The sequence below is a fragment of the Chrysemys picta genome, chromosome 1 (assembly GCF_011386835.1).
Source record: "Chrysemys picta bellii isolate R12L10 chromosome 1, ASM1138683v2, whole genome shotgun sequence".
Lineage (NCBI taxonomy): Eukaryota > Metazoa > Chordata > Testudines > Emydidae > Chrysemys > Chrysemys picta.
The window spans coordinates 168,506,044-168,524,661 of NC_088791.1; the positions used below are offsets into that span (position 1 = coordinate 168,506,044).

The window sequence follows — 18,618 nt, forward strand, 5'->3', positions numbered from 1 at the left end:
TAGGTTAACAATGGCATCAAAATAATAGAAGAGAAGGCTTTATAGCAGAATTTATTTTAAATATGCTGTATGAGTTCTTTAGTCCAAAACTAAACAAACACTTTGTTCTGTTAAATCTCTTATTACAAAAATACACTATTCTAAGGTAATAGCATAAAACAGCAGCATTTCTATTGTAAGCTGTTGGACTTAGAAAAATTGTTCTAGAATACCTTGTTTTATATTTTTTAAATAAGGCAAAATATGGACTCCATTCCCCAGTCTTTATATGAGCAAAACTTCCATGGTATTCAAGAGGCTTTTCCATGATCCCCAATCACCACAATATCTCAGCACTTCAGTAAATCTAATGAATTTATTCCCTGCAAGGTAGACAAGTACTATACTATACTGATTTCACAGCTGGGGAACCAATGAACACAAATTAACAGGGAAAGCATCAAAGAGATTACTCTTTGCCAGCTCTTTGAAGCTTTGGGCATTCAAAAGAAGGGGGTATTTTCAAAATAGATTGCGGGCAGCCCATGTTTTTTGGAAATATGCTCTGATTTCTGGCTGCCCAAGGTGTCTGGGTGCCCAGGCGGAGCTGAGTGTCCCACAGTGGAATACATTTACCTAAAAAATTGGACAATGGGGAAAATGCATTTCTTTATCCCCCCCACTCTCAGACACTCATTCTTTCCTGCCACCAGCTAAAAGGTTCCTGCACCACAGGTTACTTTCTCACTTCCCTTATTAAAAAAAAAAAAAAAAAGACATCACTTACTTTAGCTTCCTTTCATCTCTCCTCATTCACTGTCATCTTGGATCAGCTCCCATAATGTGCCGCAACAGCTTTCAGAAAGCATACCAAGTTTCCATCCTCCTCCCTTCCCCCTACAGACTTCATGACTCTCGCCATATTACTCTGCCTTCCACAAAACCCTAGTGTCTCCTCCAAGACCTCTCTATAGACTCTCCTCCCTGCAAATTCCAGTCTGTTCTCTACCAACCCCCCTCTCACTTTCTCTTTTCCCAAACTCATCTCATTCTCTGTTGCCTCTAAATCCCCCATTTTGTCTCTAAAGATCCCCAGTCCCCCCTCCCCAAGTCCACTCCACTGCCATCTCTTTTCCCTCTCCCCAAATTCCCCAGCCTCTCTTTCCTCTCCTCCAAGGCACCTCCCTCTCCATTTTTATCTCTATTCTCTTCACTTTCTTCTATTGCACTTGCACTCATCCCCACGGTGCTCCTCCTTCCTCCCAAATCCCTCCACTCCCTCCTCCCCAAACCTATCTCATTCCTCTTCACCCTCCCCTTGCATCCTCAATTTCTTCTACTTCTCTCAATAATCCCTCTCCTCAAATCCTCTAGTCTCTGCTCCCTCATCCCAAATCTCCCTCCAGCCCCTGGCCCCCCATCTCCCTTGGCACCTATTTACTACTCCTTGATTCACTCCCTCTGGAATCCCCTTTCTCCCTTATTGCTGATGACCCCATTTCCTCCAGTGTTACCCTTTTCCTCTGTCATGCCCCTTCAAGGTCAACAATCTGCCTAGCCTGGTGTCCCCATTACTCCTGTCCTCCAAATATTCCCAGCAAGTATCCTGGGCATCAGTGCTAACTCCCTGTCACCCTACCCTGTAGGTCTATTCGCTTATCCCAGCCCCCACCCTAGCTCCCTTAGAATTCCCCCTCCCACTCTCCTCTGGAGCCCTTAATTCCCTCTCACTCTCCCCGAGTCTCCCTGGCATCCACCCTACTTCCCTCAAGCCCACCTGCATTTCCCTCGCTTTTGGCAGCCAATTTCTCCCTTGCTGGTCTCCCTCTGCCACTCCTCACTCTGCAGATGTTATTTTCCATGATCTGTCAACCCCTGATATCTGCCTTTAAAGAAAGAGGAGGGAGTCACTGCTTCTCTATGCGTTAGCCAGGAGTTGCCCACCCTCTGGCCTTCTGCAGAGCAGGAAGGGGAAGGGCCCATGCAAGAAAGGAGTCACAGCTGTGGCCTCCTGCCTGTCCAGCAGATAGACAGAGAAGCCCCTACTGGCAGGGGGACTAGCTGCAGCTATATCCTGCCTATTGAGCCTAACAGGAGAGTGATGGTGGCAAGAAAGGGAGAAAGGGTGTGTGCTGAGCATGGTTACACAAAGCAGTCTCAGATTCTTTTTTCCTTAGCTTTGCCTTCTCTCTTTCCTCCCCTCCACAGACAGACAAAAATGGGGAGTGGGAAGAAGACAAAGTCATACGCACCCCCTCCTCCCACCTGAAAGTCAGAGGAGTTGCCCCTTATGACAACATCCAAGGAGATCAGCCTTGGAATTTTCAAAACTCCGGTCCCGCAGTCAGCCAGCGTTGGTCTCCCTAATTCTAAGCATCGCAGTTTCCAAATCCAAAAGGAATTAAGATACTTCAATAATCCCTGCATATGATGGATACCTGTTGCCTACTAGCAGAGCAGAAATACTTTATCAGCACCTGAACCGGTAGAAAAGCTTCAGAAGTACATGGAGAATATCAAGAACATTATTTGCTATGCAAAAAAAGGGGCAGTTGCTCCCCCACCCCGAATTTTCATAGGTCATATGCTCTTATTCCTTCCACTCTATGTGCCCCGTCCCCACAATATAATATGATCATATATAGTGTTCTATATGCTGACTCAACTTTGCCTTCCACACCCCCTCCCCCCAATTTTTCTGAAATGACACCTGTGGAGGAAGTGTCCTTACATGACCAACGGGTATAGAGTGGGTGTTTCCATGTGAGACTCTGGGTTTGTCTGTGGAGCTATGAGGGCTGGACAGCACAGTGGCTCAATACCACAGAGGAGTACAAGTCTTGCTATCTTTTAAAATAAAATGTCTTTCATGGTATTCAGAGGAGAACAGGTTATGATGACAAACCAGACAGCATACATACCTTGCAACAGAGCAAGGAAAGGATTTTGCTCACTTGCTAGGAGCTTAACTGCAAAGGAGCAAAATCAGGAAAAATGAATGGTAGCGATTTAAAAATAATAATCAATGTTTTCACAGTAATGGTCTAATAACGCCTCTGCGACTTACCTCTTTGTGATTAGGAGTTGCTAATCACAGTGCTGGTCAATGAATACCCTGAGTATAGGTGTAAGCAAAAGGTGGGGGTAGGATGGGATGGAAGGATCTGAGTGCCCAGCAGTGGGCAGGAATATTAATTCAAAATTTCCTGGTTGCTCAGGGCTGGACTGAAGTACCTACTAGAGCTATACTAGCACATGCAAACAGACAATTTACATATGCTAATGAGGCATGGACATCCTCGTGGTGAACAGTGTAAAGATAGGCTATTTTCAGACAATAATAGAGTGTGTCCAAACATGCAAGATGGTGGTAGCAGTAGCTTCTGGTGCAGGCACAGGTGAGAAGGAAATGGCAAAGAAAATAAGGGAGCTCAAGGAAAGCCCACTACAGAACCCAGAAACTGACGTCTTATTACAGAAATGACCAGACTCAAGATGGAACTGGTATATAAGCTCTCCAGAATCCCTTCTGCCAAGAATAAAAAGACTGTGGGCTCAGACTGTAACCTGCATAGATGTTGGGTGGCAGAATGAGGAACAGTGGCATACTTGTGAGAGTGTTTAGCCACCACAGCCGTGAAAACCGAAGCATCTCTGCATAATGTGCAGTTATTCCTGAGATGGGTATGCTTCCTGTTTTTTCAGGCTGTATATCTCCCCTTGGTCCACTCAGAGCTAGGTGTTCTATCTACTGTGCCCAGTACAGATAGGAAGTCTGCCCTGGCATAGAATTCACACATAATTTGGTTGTTCCCAAGTTATCAAGGCACATAGTGGCTTGAGCACTCTAATAGGGTGGGGTAGAGGCACAGTGGAGAAAATGGACATTCAAAGAGTAGCAGTTTCAGAAAATGCTCCAGATACTTGAAAGTTAATCCTTTGAATGCCCAAATTCCACTAAACCCCATGAGCACTAAAACTGCTGTTGTGCCTAGCCAAGCTTTTCAAAATACGTTAGCCTAAATAACTTACCGAGATCACACAGTAAGTCTGTAAAAGAGTCAACTTCTAGACCCCAGATCCGTCCAAATCCTGTCCAATGCTATAGCCACAATACCATCATTCAGCTCTATGGGAGTTTTATCTTCATAAATATTGCAGGATTCATTTATTCTATTTGAAAATATATGTTTGTTATTAAAATCTATGGGCACATATAAAAAATTGAACATAATATAGGATTTCTGTAACCAATTGGGCCTTTTTCATCTTAACTAGCTTTTAAGAGCAGAAGGTGCAATCCTTATAGCAGGGGTAGGCAACCTATGGCACGGGTGCCGAAGGCGGCACGCGAGCTGATTTTCAGTGGCATTCACACTGCCCAGGTCTTGGCCACCGATCCGGGGGGCTCTGCATTTTAATTTAATTTTTAATGAAGCTTCTTAAACATTTAAAAAACCTTATTTACTTTACATACAACTACAGTTTAGTTATATATTATAGACTTATAGAAAGAGACCCTCTAAAAACGTTAACATGTATTACTGGCACGCGAAACCTTAAATGAGAGTGAATAAATGAAGACTCAGCACACCACTTCTGAAAGGTTGCTGACCCCTGCCTTATAGAATGCCAAGAACCCTCCACTCTCATAGACTTCAATAGGAATTGAGGGTGTCCAGGATCATGCTCAGAGAGAAAGGACAATTGAGATTAGAATCTGGACAATACTGTATTGTGACTAATCAATTATTGTACAAAAAAGAACATGAGACAATTTAAAACAACCAAATCTTTTAATTAGAAAGCAACAAACATGCAAATAGCAGGTATAGAAATTTATTTGAACCAATGTTTTTGCTCTAATGAAAGTTATTTTTAAACATTGATCCAAGCTCCCACGTTTGCAGGTTAAGGAAAATATTGCACTTTGCATCTCTTCTAGCACCCCTCAGACATGGCAAAACGTTTTAAAAACATTTTTGCTTATTTTACTTGCACACTCTCCCAAAGTCATGCACACAGTCGTTCAGAAACAAAATGTTGGGTTATCCAAAAGCAAAACCTTAAAATTGCACTAAAGCTCTGTAAGGAAAAATATAATTAATGTCTTATATAAATTCCGTAACGTCTAGGTGCTCGCATAGAAGAGCCAATTACTCTTCGTCTTCATTTTCATTCTCTTGACCAGACCCTTCTGACCTGTCACCCTCCAACCGGTCTGCAAGACACAAGGATGATTTAATAAGGACGCAATTTTAAAAGTAACTTTTCAGCTAACATTTACGATACAATGCATCAACCGGCTACTAACCAAAGCACAGTACCTATGTATTATGCTGATGGAACCATTTGAAATGCATAAGTAGACTGATAGCACATACTAAATGGAAAAGTTGCAACAACAACACAAGAGAGCAGAGACAGTAAAAGCAAAGGACTAGAAATTGCGAGCACCAATGTGATGAACTTGGCAGCAGCTCACTCATGGTCAGCACAGAAGAGACAGGTTTGAGCAGAATTTTAAAAAACAGATGGCGAGTCAATGAAGTGAGCAGCCTGTTTTAGAGAGCTGGGACTGAGAGGGTATTTTAAAAAACAGTTGTAACCAGAAATGTGCACTGGTCAGAAAACTGGGAAAATTGCTGTCAGTCACTGTATGCATCAGAAAAGACATCTGTTGAGTAGCAGTTTAGAGAAAGGGAAATTAAATGGAGAAGCACAAGGGAGGGAGCATGATTGGCCACTCATACAGTGTGACTAGCCAATCACTTCTACAATAAAACAGTATTAGTGTCAGAAATATCATTACTGAAGTGTGGAGCAGTTCTTTCCTTGGAATAAAATACACCAAGGAGCAAATAAAAAATGGATATATAAATATTTAGCACCTAAAACACACATCTAGAGACTCTTAAAAAGGAGAGAAACAAACAGTGTTTGAGGGTGGTATGTAAATCTCACTCCAACACTCAGCTTAAGTGACAATGCTAGACAAGATTTATGAATGGCATAAATAGTCTGCACAGAAGCTGCTCTGAAATTCTCCTACCTGCTCTTATATGATTCAACGATGCCAGCATTCGTAACATGAAAGAAGCTGGAACAGTAATTGTGTTTCTGGTCTCTTCCAGCATTAATTCATTACGAGTTATAACCTGTAGTGACAAAAAAAAAAAAAATCATTGATCAAAGCATCACTAACTACAAACTATTCCTGATGCAATACAGATTGTATTTTATACAGTGTCTAATACACTGTGTCCAAAAATGCTTTACCAAGTTAAAAATGACAAAAGAGCAGACCTTAGCGCGTGTTATAAATTGTGCTGTAGGTGTACTGTATCATGAGAAAAGTCAATCATAAGAGCAATTTTTTAATCCAGATAGTATGGTAGTATTTATAATAAAATCATCACTGTGATGTCTGAGTTCCTGACAGAGATTAAGTAGCACGGGAAATGAAGAAAAATAGTTTTCAAGATAAGATGTGAAGATAGCGAAGTGATGATGTTGCAGATGTGAGTAACTGCAGAGAACAAGCAGCAGAGTCCTGTGACACCTTATAGACTAACAGACGTATTGGAGCATGAGCTTTCGTGGGTGAATACCCACTTCGTCGGATGCATCATTCACCCACGAAAGCTCATGCTCCAAAACGTCTGTTAGTCTATAAGGTGCCACAGGACTTTTTGCTGCTTTTACAGATCAAGACTAACACGGCTACCCCTCTGATACTTGACACCATGCAGAGAACAAAGCTCTCACACCAACAATAGTTAAGAAGGTGGGAAGGAACAGAAATGACATTCCTCCTCCTACTCCCATGCTCCTAAAAATCTTTGGAGAAAACTTAAGGGACATGTGGAGTTACTGCACTACAAGTTCATTCACTGTAAGTAGCTCTCTCTCTCTCCTCTCCAACTGACTCCTGTGTCTATAAAACCCAGCCGCCTCCTCTCTGCCCATAATTTAGTTAATTCCTCCAATGAAAAAAAATGCTATCTAGCAAGTAGTGTTGAGCTCCTCTTTCACTCTCCCTCCCCACAACCATTTCTTGCCCACCTTTTCACCTTGCTCTGAATCTGACCTGATTCTCTGCCAGCTTCTCTTATTCTATTTATTATCTCTCCACCCTCATGCGGCTCCTGTCCTTAGGATACTCTCTCTGGTATTGATAAACCTTAACACCCTTTGTCTCTCCAACTACTGCCCAAGCTTTTTATCCTCTTTGCCTCCTTAAATACAGTATTTCCACTGGCTTCTCTCTCTCTCTCCAAGACTTCCTGGCAGCCTGTTTTCACTTCTCTTCTTTATACTGAAACTGCTTTTATAAAGACACCAATGACCTACTCCTAGCCAAGTCTAAGAATTCCTTCTCTGTTCTCATTTTCTATTCACCAGCCACTTTGACAGTCAATCACTCCCATCTCCTCTTCAACTCATTCATTCTTGGGCTTTCCTGACTCTGTCCTGTCCTGGTTCTACTCCTACCTCTCCAACTGCACCTTCGTCCCTCCTCCTCTTCCATCTGGCACTGTCACTCAGGATTCTGCCCCCTCATCTTTTCCTGCTGGGTGATCTCATCTGCTTTCATGGTTTCAGCTACTGTATCCATGTTGAAGTTTCCCAAGGGTCCTCCCTGACCTTTCCCCTTCCATCCACTCTTGGATTTCAGATATCTCATCTTGGATGCCCTCAACCAACTAAATTTACATGGTGAAAACTGAACTCCTCAGCTTTCCTCCTAAGCCCCACACCTGTCCCTCAGGGATATTAATTCAAAAATTGATATATTTGGCACAATAAACATGTAAAAAATCTACAACTGGCAGAAAATATGTCTTCTGGTTGGACACAATATGCTTAAAATTATTTCTCCTTCACAAACAGACTTAACCCTAACCTAAAAGCTTCAATTTTGGTGTTTAGCATGTTGCTTAAACATTGTTAAGTGATTATTAGGTCAGAAACAGAATACTTTTTACACATGATTTACCTTTATGTATGCTTATTATCCTGAAGGATCCCAAAGCACCTCACACACTTAATCTGATATACAAAATATAGACAGTGATCCCTTCACCCACCACGGAAATGCAGCCACCTTTGTGGTGGAACATGACAACTGCTTAGCCATAGCAATAATACACAAGAGGTTAGCACAGAAAGTGAAGAATCCAACAGCCAATTGAAACTGATAGGATCAAGATAATTTTTCTTTGCTCCTTCATCCTCTGAAGGGTACTTGGAACCAAATACTGCCCTCAAATGCACCTAGTTCCTATTGCAATCACTGAGAGCTAATTAGAGCATACACTGGCCTTTGGTGACGTATACAGGAATGGCTCAGAGCTCAGGAGTGGCAGTATTTACTTTTGGGATGAGACATTACACTTATACAGAGAAGAAATTAAGTGACTACTTGACCCCTGCACAAAAAGCAGTTATTTAAAAGAGCATAAGAGACAAATATTTAACTCTGCCCTGTTTTACTCTACCCTGACACTATGAGGGGGGAAACATTTTAAAAAACCCTCATGTCTTTAAAATCCAGGTCATTAATCTGCAACCATAAGCACTAACATCCAGTTGTCATATCTATGGTGATAGCAGGGAATCATTACAGGGGAGAGTTAAGATTATTTGGGTGTCCTAAATAAAGTTGCCATACCTTAACATGTTTGCATTTTTTTTAAACTGGGTTTATAATGCTTATTTTATAGTCTTAAATTGCTAATATACACTCTCAACCTTAACTTTATAACACACAATTTTGTGACTGGGAATATTTAATAATGTTTTTAATTTCACTTGTCTCCAATATGTCTATGATTTACCTCTTACTTTTTTAAACAATCACAGCCTCCTCCATTTCTGATTGCTACTATCTACCCTTGTAACTCTGAGAGCTCCCCCTATCTGTCACTTGTCTCGTGTTCATAATTTCATACTTCCACTATTTGTGTACATTCCATTATTTCCTAATCTCTCAGGTTATGTGGGGTATTTATGTACTGAAAGAAATGAAAGTTAATTGTTTTTAAGAACACCTTATTTTTAAAAAACAAAAATGTATTGCTGACTTGTTTTAAGTTAAAAAAATTCAGTTATTCAAGCTGTTTGCAGAGACTTTGCTAGAAATGACAGCTGCAACATAAAAAGAATGAAAGGCTCTTACTTCATCAGCAAGTTTTCGGTTAAAAATCCTGGACTCTTCTAGTGGTGACCAGATTTTTATATCGTAATCAATACCTGACGAGGCAAGAACTAGAAAATCAAATTTAAAAAAGTATTAGAAAAGAGTTCTAAACGAAATGCCTTTTCTGAACATCTTAACTGGAGTTTGTTGGAAGTGTTGCTGACATGCTTCATTACATACATGCACACACACACACCTCACTTCATTAGAAGTGCTCTTATTTTTCACCATCATAACATATGTAAGCTCCCATCCTGCAAAGACGTATACAGGAGTAGTCTCATTGAGTTATAATCCCTTTTTGCTGGATTTGACCTACCAACTAAATATATGCAATGAAGAAAATAAATGCAAACCTTATATTCTCTCTTTTACACAGACTGTGCATAATTTAAAACTAGAAAGTAAACAAGCATCTGCTACTATTATTATACTCTCCTCTGATGATCTGAAAAGATTTAACAGGAAAGGCTTTAAGACATGTGCAATGATAGATATGAACAGGCCTCAAATTAATTTCTACAGTGTATTTTATGTAGAAATTTGAAATCTTTGACGCACCTGTTCCAAAAACATTAGGCACATTTACAAATATTTTTAAAACATTTAAAAGAATAAAACACCAAAATGCACTGGAATGTTCTGTCATATGGGAGGGAGAATTAGGGCACTTCACACTGGAGTAGTGAATCTTTAGGCTTTCAGTAGATGTGGATGGAGGCTTGACTCAGAACACTTGTCACTGCTGGGAGGGCTGACCCCAGTGTTTATTTTTCAAGGTGTAAGTGGAATGAGGTCACACTGGATTAAAAAGTCAGGGAAGCTGTAGGTGTATTTTGGGAGAGCTTCTGATAGAGTGAGCCTTTACAGCACACCACTAGTCACCCATTTCAAATATGTATAAGACTGGGTATTCAAGTAAGCAATCAAAAGTTCAGATGCTTAACCAAACTAGGATATGTCCCTTCAGTCTGAAAACTGTGCTGGGCATCTTATGAGAAAAGACCTTCCCAATTACATTTCTGGTACTAGTCAGGATGAAATACTGCAAAAAGCAGCCTCTTGCAGTATTATTGTACTTTCACTTCCACAATCAGATGACACTCAACAGCCAAGAGGCCATGGGAAAATGAAAAATAATTAAAACTGTTCTGTCAATGTTTCATAAACTGAAAAATGGTTCAATTAGAATTATCAGCAAAGTTTCAGGTCATGTCTAGTTTTCTCCACGCTAGCGTATCCATCCCCAGCATGAATATTTTTTTTAAAAGCCTAATTATACCAATTTAACTCACTCAACAGAACTCCTATTAACCTAATTCACTTTCTCCCAGTCTGTAGCTCTTCAGACCTCCCTCACACAGAATCTGAGAGTCTGATACATTCAAGTAGAACAAGCTGAGACCAGATGCTAATATTGCTTCTCCCGTTAGTGCGAGCTATCTAATACAGTATCTTACTAACGGCATGGGAACCACTCTTTCAAACTAATTATGTACAATGAAAGGAGTGGGAAAGGAGGACTTTTCTTTCTGGATCCTGACCTCTTTTGGATGTTATATATCATCATTTTCGTTCTGAGGAGTGGATGGGTAGAATGGCCTCTGAGCCAAATCTCACTATTAAAGACAAGGACAGCAGCAGCATGCTGTATTTTATACAACTGAGATGCAGCCCTCAGACTTCCTAGCAATTTACTAATGTGACCCTGGGTTAGGCAAAATGTTGAAGACTCATTTGTAAAGATTCTTACTACAGGCTATAGGAACATGCATACTGCAGGTGCAGATGGTCTTACTTGGGTCAAATGGATGTGGCTGTAGACAATTCACCACGTGATTATCAGCTTCCAGCAGCATCAGATGCTCAGCAGTATGCCGATCCCAGATGAAGATATGGCCACAATCTGAACCACTCATTACGAAGTTCGAGCCCCAGAAATTGGCTTCCTTTATCTATAGTAAAAATAAAATTAATTACAAATATTTGTTATGATTTACATGGTTAGTCTAGAAATAACCGATGTGAAGTGTTAATATTGTAAGCCATTTCCAGAAAGTAATTCCCACTTTCACAATAGTGCTGGCCCTAATTTAAGGATTTTCCAAATGCAAAGTCAATTTTTGAATTGACAACTCTATAAAGCCAGTGAATTAAATCCATGTCTCCTCTCTTTAGCAATTCTGATTAAATATTATCGAGATCAGGCGCTTTATCATTTCGTAACTGTTTGACCACAAGCACTACTTCCTCTAATGTCACCGGTCTGTGTTCTGCTTGGTACATTTTTGGATTAAGTTGTAGTTTACATCTTGGTGGGGATCTGTTCACTAATTCACAAAAATGCTCACACTAAAACTTAAATTGTGCATCAACAGCCTGGCAATATTCTCCATTTTTGTCCTTATCTGGTGGAAGCTGCGAGTTAAGGACTTGCTCTGGAACAGGGTTTGAAATTACGCAAGGAGTGGCCCTTGTACCAGGGATATGCTTTTTGCCGTCCCCATGAAATACCCCCAAACTTGGCCTTGAAAAACTAAAGTTCACACATGCTTAGTAAAGACTGCTTAGATTTTAGCTTCTAAAATCTCCGAAGGTTCTGTTTTTACTGAGCATGTGCCATTCCCTCTCAGCTCCTAGTGCTCACTAGACTGTGCATGCACTATCCCATCCCCTCAAAGCAACTAAGGATGATCGAGCCCAGGATGATGGGGGCTTAGAAGGACTCTCACTGTAATAGCTAAGTAGCTTTGCTAAATTGCAGGTGTAAGTATAACTGTAGTACTGTGTAAGTTGTAACTGTATGCCTGTTTGCTTAACTAATTACTTTTTTCTTTTGAATAAAGTTTGGTTATATCAAAGTGTTGCCTACTGGTCGTCTACTAAATAAATTTTCTGTAACTGACCTAAAGGCTTAAACCTGAAAACTAAATTGGGTTTTATTGCACCCTTATCTATAACAACATAATATTAATTGGGAACATTTCAAGATAAGTTACATAAGGTTACACATGTTCAGACCCCATAGGGGCAGGAGCGGCGCCAGGGTTTTTGGCGCCCTAGGCAGGGGTCCTTCCGCGCTCCCGGTTGTCGTCGGCAATTCTGTGGTGGGGGTGTTCTTCCGCACTCCCAGTCTTCGGGGCACTTCGGCGGCGGGTCCCAGAGCGAGTGAAGGACCCGCCACAGAATTGCTGCCGAAGACCTAGAGCGCGGAAGGACCCTCCGCCGCTGAATTGCTGCCGATGGCGGCAAAATGCCGCCCCCAGGGCAACCGCCTAGGTCGCGTAAATGGAAGCGCCAGCCCTGCATGGGGGAACAAAATCTTGTACCTGTGGGAAAAATCTCTTCAAGCCCTTTAGAAACCTGATGGTGAAGGGATTGGAAAAAGGAAATCCATTATCTATCAAGGGATGAAAAGCAGAGACAGCTGCCAGATGTGCTGTGGGAGGGAGGGAAAAGGGGGACTGCCAGAGTTCCTTAACTGGCTGCATAATGACTTAATTAATCAGCTGAGCCACTGTGGAAGGTGCCACTGAAGCCAGAATATACACCAGTGTTTAAGATTTTTCATGGACCTTTTCCGCTTGAAGATCCAGAACAGAGGCCACCCTTCTCAGTAGATCTTGGTGAGCTCTGTAATACTCTGGTGGTGGTGAGTCACTTACTGGCTCTGGTGATGAGGAAGAGAATGCACAAGGATGCTGAGATAATGCCTGCTCCGTGTCTTGCGGGCTGGGAGCTGCCCGAGTGACTTCTAGCTGCTCAATCACAGTAACAGGCTCTGGAGAACGTTGCCTGCTGATGCTCTTGGTGCACTTTCACAGAAACTGACTGAGATGGGTGAGAGAAAGTCCTAGCAGGAGGAGGACAACCCATGGTGTCCAAAAAGGCCACTGACATGGCTCTGGGATGCAACCTTGACCAGGCCATTGCCCCCTTAAGAGCAGGCCACTGCTGAGACTGATGCAAGATCCATGGCTGTCAAGTCTCTGACAGAGGATATGCACCATACGTAGATTGGGACACAAAAGACTGCACCTCCAAATCAGAGGAATACGTCCCTGAGTCCTCTGATAATGAGGGAGCAGAGCCCATTGGAACCAGAGATAAGTAGCCAGAGGCCGGGGATGACAGCACCAGGTATATTATTGCCGGCTTACCTCTCGATTGCACCAGCTTCTGAGGCTGTAGAAAGTAATGGTACTGCATGCTCCTAAAGAGACAAGGTAGAAAGCACAGGCACTGGTACCGGTTGGAAGCCTTCCTGTACCACCACCACCACCAGGGACACGGGTACTGAGAGGTTAAGCAGTTCTCTTGTGGCTGCATATGCCTCTGGTGTCATTGGTACCGGTACTGATTCCTTTCTTTGGTGTCTTTCTATGGATACTTCAGGGGTTGGTCTCAACAGACTTGGCACAGGTTCCAGAGTCGATGATCCACTCTTCTTAGATGAGGACTGCTCTAGAGATCCTCAGACCGTTTCTCAGAGCCATTGCCTTCAGCACCAACGATCTAGCTGAACAGGGTACCGAGCCTTTGGAGAGTTCTCTCCCCCCTTTGGCACTGATGGTAGAGAGCAAGGTGCCACAGACATCTCTGGTGGGGCACGCTGTACCAAAGCTGCAGTACTTGGAGTCCGTTCCGAACATGATGGCTCCGATGGTGGGTGAAGTGCTGCCTCCATATGGAGATGTTTGAGCCTGGTTACTCTATCCTCAGAGTGAGGCTTAAATCCCTTACAGATGTGACACTTGTCACGAATGTGGGACTTGCCCAAGTATTATAAGCAGCTGGGGTGCAGGTCGCTGATCAGCATTGCCTTGCTACACGACTATCAGGACTTAAACCCCAGAGAGCAAGGCATGGCTCCTATACTGGAATTTGGTCAAAAAAGACCTAAAAACTGAAAACTGAAAATTAATACTAATGTTTATCTATACTACACTTAACTTACTACTAACTTCTAAGAAAAAACAGGCTATATATAAGGAGCGAAGGAAGATCTTGCTACAAACAAGACTCAAAGTGCTTCAACAACAGTCACTGGTGGTAAGAAGGAACTGAAGGGGGTCAGACGTGGCTCCGCCCTCTTAAACCTGCATGCAATGACGTGCAACAGCAGAGAGTGCTTGAGCCACCACACCAGGTACTGCTGAGTGAAAAGAACATGTCTGACAACTGTGTACAGGCCATGTATACACTTACAGTGGAATGGATATGGGCAATCACTCGAAGAAGAACCTAGGAAACCTGACTCATTCTCACGCAGGCTTAGACTACAAGCACATTATGGAGTGGCTCATGAGAAATGTACATTATAACTTCTCTAAAATGCTGAATTTTGTGGTTACAGATCTAATGTACAATTAAAAATATCTTAAATGTATTATACAATCCCTTTTTAGCAAGCATATCAATGTAACAACTAAATTATTTCAGCCTAAAATATCAACTCTGCAGTTCTTAAAGCAGTATTTCTGTACCATTGTCCTGGAGTTCCGATGACCCTTATACACCATCTTTATTAAAGGTCGTCTAATATTCAAGGTTTCCAATTCTTCCATCTCTTTCCTTTCTTTTCTTCTTCTGAAGAGTTCCTGAATGCGAGCAACAGCAGATCGTCTAGAAATTACAAAGAGAACACCACTGAAAGACCATCATACAGAGACATAGTCTGCATAGACAGACCTTTTTGAAATAGTGTACTGGGGCAACTACAAAGCACTATCAAATAGCTTAATCAGCCTACTTAAACTCAACTCTTCTCCCCAAATTTGGCACAGATACCAACAGTTTTACAATTGTTTGAAGTTACAGATTGTGAGCTTTTCCATATTGGTTTAAAACAGGAAGAACATGCAACACAGTGAAATGTTAAGGGTCATGTTATTTTCTTCATTCTCTTTAAAACATACAAACTCTAGAGGCAGGCAAAATTCACATGTAACTTTACTTTGCAATAGAATATTTTCCAAATCTTGTAGAACTTCTCCCATCCCCTGTGCTAGCAAAAGTGTTAAAGGGTGAATACATAAATTTTTTTTGTTAATATAAAGGTTAGCTATTATTAAACACCTAGTTTAACCTTTAATTTTTTTCTTTCGCCTTTATTACATTTTAATAGACCTTCATTTCTCATTATTTCCTACTTTAGGGTGAAGATCCTTTGTCTGACAGTTTCTTGTCGATGTTTTTGCTATGATGAGACTGAGCAATAGGAAATGTTTAATAAGACTGACTGGGAAACAGAGAAGAGCTAGTTCTGAGGGCTAGAAAAAAACAATTGTGCTGGGAAGCTGCCCCTAATGCAGCAGCAGACCCACAGGAAAAGGCTTCCTAAAGTGACAGGAGATAAAGCAGCTAGGTGAAACACCCTATTTTGTGGCTGCTAGACTCCAGGAAGCTACAGCTTTGGTGATGCTATAGAAATGCTGATTACTTGAGTTCTTCCATCTGGTTCATCTTCCTGTCCCCCGGCCGCACCTTTGTAGCTTCCCATCAGCTCCAGCTATGGCCACACTTTTACCTCCGTGATTTGCTCACAGCACTCACTTTCTCCTCCATATGGCTGCTGCTGTCCTGCTCAAAGTCCTGAGTGGAACCAGAGTGTGATGTTTGAAGTGGAACAGCAGTCACAGCAGGGAATGGGTGGAGGTGCTGATTGCTGATGGAATGTAATGGATGAAATTGGCCATGGCAGGAATTTTTGGCAGGCAACAGGGCCACAGGGAAGGAAACAGCCACCACCAGATTAGTAACTTCCAGTAGGCCAGAAATGATGAAGTGTCAAATTTTAATCACTATCTCTTCAGACTGTTCTACAACATGGGTCCATTACAGAAGGAAGTAGCTGTCTCTCCCACTTCTAGAGCTACTTCCATACTTCATAACCAGAGACAGCTTCTCCTGCCCTGCCCAATTAGTCATCACCTCTCGGTCTATAGATTTCCTTCTCAGTCTTGCCATAGAAGCAAGATGGAGAGAAAACTTCACTGGAGGAAGTATCGGATCCTGAAGCTGAAAGTAAAGCTAAGTGAGCATAAGAGAAAATTTAATCTACTATAAAAAGTGTTTCTCCCCACTCCCCCCCCCCAAAAAAAGCTCACCAGTTAGACTAGTCTTTTATTGTTTAAAAAAAAAATGTTTTAATCACATTTGATAGATGTTAGAGATGGAAAAGAATTGAGGGGGTTACCCAGTACATCTAACAATGGACTATTCCTGATGATACATTTCCTAATGATTTATTTACTATAGTTTTAAAAGTCCCAGGAGATGGGCGCTTCCACCACTTTTTTGGGGAGACTTTTCTGGAGTACAATACATTTTGCTATTGGGTGATTTTCCCTGGAAGCCAAGCTAAGTCTTCCCTTTTATAGTTGAATCCCATTACTTCTTATTATGTGCCCCCGCCGCTAAATAATTCTATCCACTCTTTAGTGTTTACACCCTTCAAATATTTGTAGATATATAACACTACTCTTACATTTATTGAATATTTGGATTACTCCCAAGAGATTAACAACATTTTACTCATTTGTCATCTTCTATACAGAAAGGGAAACTATGGAGAGTTATGCATTGCACACTTATGCAAAATATCTCTGGAACCATAACTAGAGCTATGTGCTCCAGCTATATGTCTATACAAATATACACACGTGTGATTTGTGTACATATACACATTTGAAAAGATCAGCTTTGCTATCACAGAGAAATGAACGAGAAGCATCGTGTGACACTGCACCCCATACTCATCACAGTAATATTATTATAATATGGTTATGGCATAATTATGATGCATTTTGTACAAGATAAGTCATGTGAGATATCATTGGAAAAGTTACGATTTGCTGAATATGATTATCGTATTGTATGCATGTATCATTTTTGTATCTGAAGTTATAAATACTGACTATGTATCTGTACCTCAAATGTAGTTACATCTGGGTAATGCCCACTAGACAAAATGCTTTCAGTTTAGATAGCTGGTTGGGAAGGGCCTATTCAGGGCAATGAGCCATAGTGAAAACAATGGGCCTTAGGAAAAGCTTATCTCCCACCTAGTAAGCCTTCCTGAGAATACTCCAGACAGCCTGTAAGTAATAGCTGCTATGACTCTACAAGGACATGTGACCAGGCCACATGATTCTGGACTCCATCTTGGGATGTCTATTTTTCCACAAAGCGGTCTGGGAACCAAGTTTTGAAACAAAGGGTTCCTGCCATATGCTAAAGCTATATAAGGCAGGGAGTGACATCATCTGGGGTTCTTCATTCCCCACACAAGAAAACTCCTGCAAACACCTTAGGAACAAAGACTGACCTGGGGGAAGTGCTGGACCAAGGCTAAATGGATTTCTAACCTGTGTATGAAGATTTGAGGAACCCAAGCTGTAAAGCTAATGCAGCTTGTGCCTTAAGAATCTACAAGTCTACAAGTACCATCATGGGAGCATGTTCTCTGGAATGGTGGCCAAAGCATGAAGGGGCTTACGAATGTTTAGCATAACTGGCATGTAAATACCTTGCAATGCCATCTACAAAAGTGCCAAGCGAACTCCTGTTCTACTGATGACATAGTAAATAAGAAATGGGCAGCATTATCTCCTGTAAATGTAAACAAACTTGTTTCTCTTAGCGTTTGACTGAGCAAGAAGTAGGACTAAGTGGACTTGTAGGCTCGAAAGTTTTACATTGTTTTATTTTTTAGTGCAGTTATGTAACAAAACACTCTATATGTATAAGTTACGCTTTCACGATAAACAGATTGCACTATGGTACTTGTATAAGGTGAATTGAAAAATAAACAAAAGAAATTGTATCATTTTTACAGTACAAATATTTGTAATAAAAATAATATAAAGTGAGCACGGTACACTTTGTATTCTGTGTTGTAATTGAAATCAATATATTTGAAAATGTAGAAAAACATCCAAAATATTTAATAAATTTCAATTGGTACTCTATTAACAATACCATAAAAACTGCAATTAATCGCAATTAATTTTTTTGAGTTAATTGCGTGAGTTAACTCCGATTAATTGACAGCCCTACTTAAAATCTATCTTTTGTAGTTAATACATTTATTTTATGTTTTAATCCAAACCAGTGAGCTTTGACTGGAGTGCTTGGGGGGAAATCTCTGTTTGGTTACCACACATGTGTATTGTTCTCTTCACATTCAGGGAGAGGCTGACAGGGTATTAAACCCATATACTGACCCTGATTTGACCAGGGCAAGAATCACCTTTGCACCTTGGCACACCCAGGATGCTTCACTCATGCCTCTCAGATGAGGACCTAGCCACTGTGATACACATGTTATCAATCACACTGATGCTTTCCAAACACTGATTAACTTCAGAGGTGAATCTAAAATCCTGGTTCTAAGTGCAAAAGCACTAATGGACTGTAATTTAGCTATCTCTGAG

The 18,618-nt window shown here is 41.3% G+C and overlaps 1 protein-coding gene across 22 annotated transcripts in view; it reads right to left on the reverse strand.

The window, feature by feature from the left end:
* Window positions 1-4,756: 4,756 nt before the first annotated feature.
* DCAF6 (DDB1 and CUL4 associated factor 6) overlaps window positions 4,757-18,618 on the reverse strand; it is a 154,766-nt gene continuing 140,904 nt past the window's right edge. For 17 of the 22 annotated variants that reach the window (XM_065589313.1, XM_065589360.1, XM_065589334.1 and 14 more), the window contains 5 exons: window positions 14,668-14,806; window positions 10,980-11,136; window positions 9,161-9,249; window positions 6,032-6,137; window positions 4,757-5,200 (listed from right to left, as the gene is read on the reverse strand). In XM_065589313.1, coding sequence (XP_065445385.1) covers window positions 5,136-5,200; window positions 6,032-6,137; window positions 9,161-9,249; window positions 10,980-11,136; window positions 14,668-14,806 — 556 coding nt within the window. In that variant the 3' untranslated portion in view covers window positions 4,757-5,135. The remainder of the gene's footprint in view (window positions 5,201-6,031; window positions 6,138-9,160; window positions 9,250-10,979; window positions 11,137-14,667; window positions 14,807-18,618) is intronic. The other 5 variants (XR_010599853.1, XR_010599849.1, XR_010599851.1 and 2 more) reach the window with 2 other exon arrangements.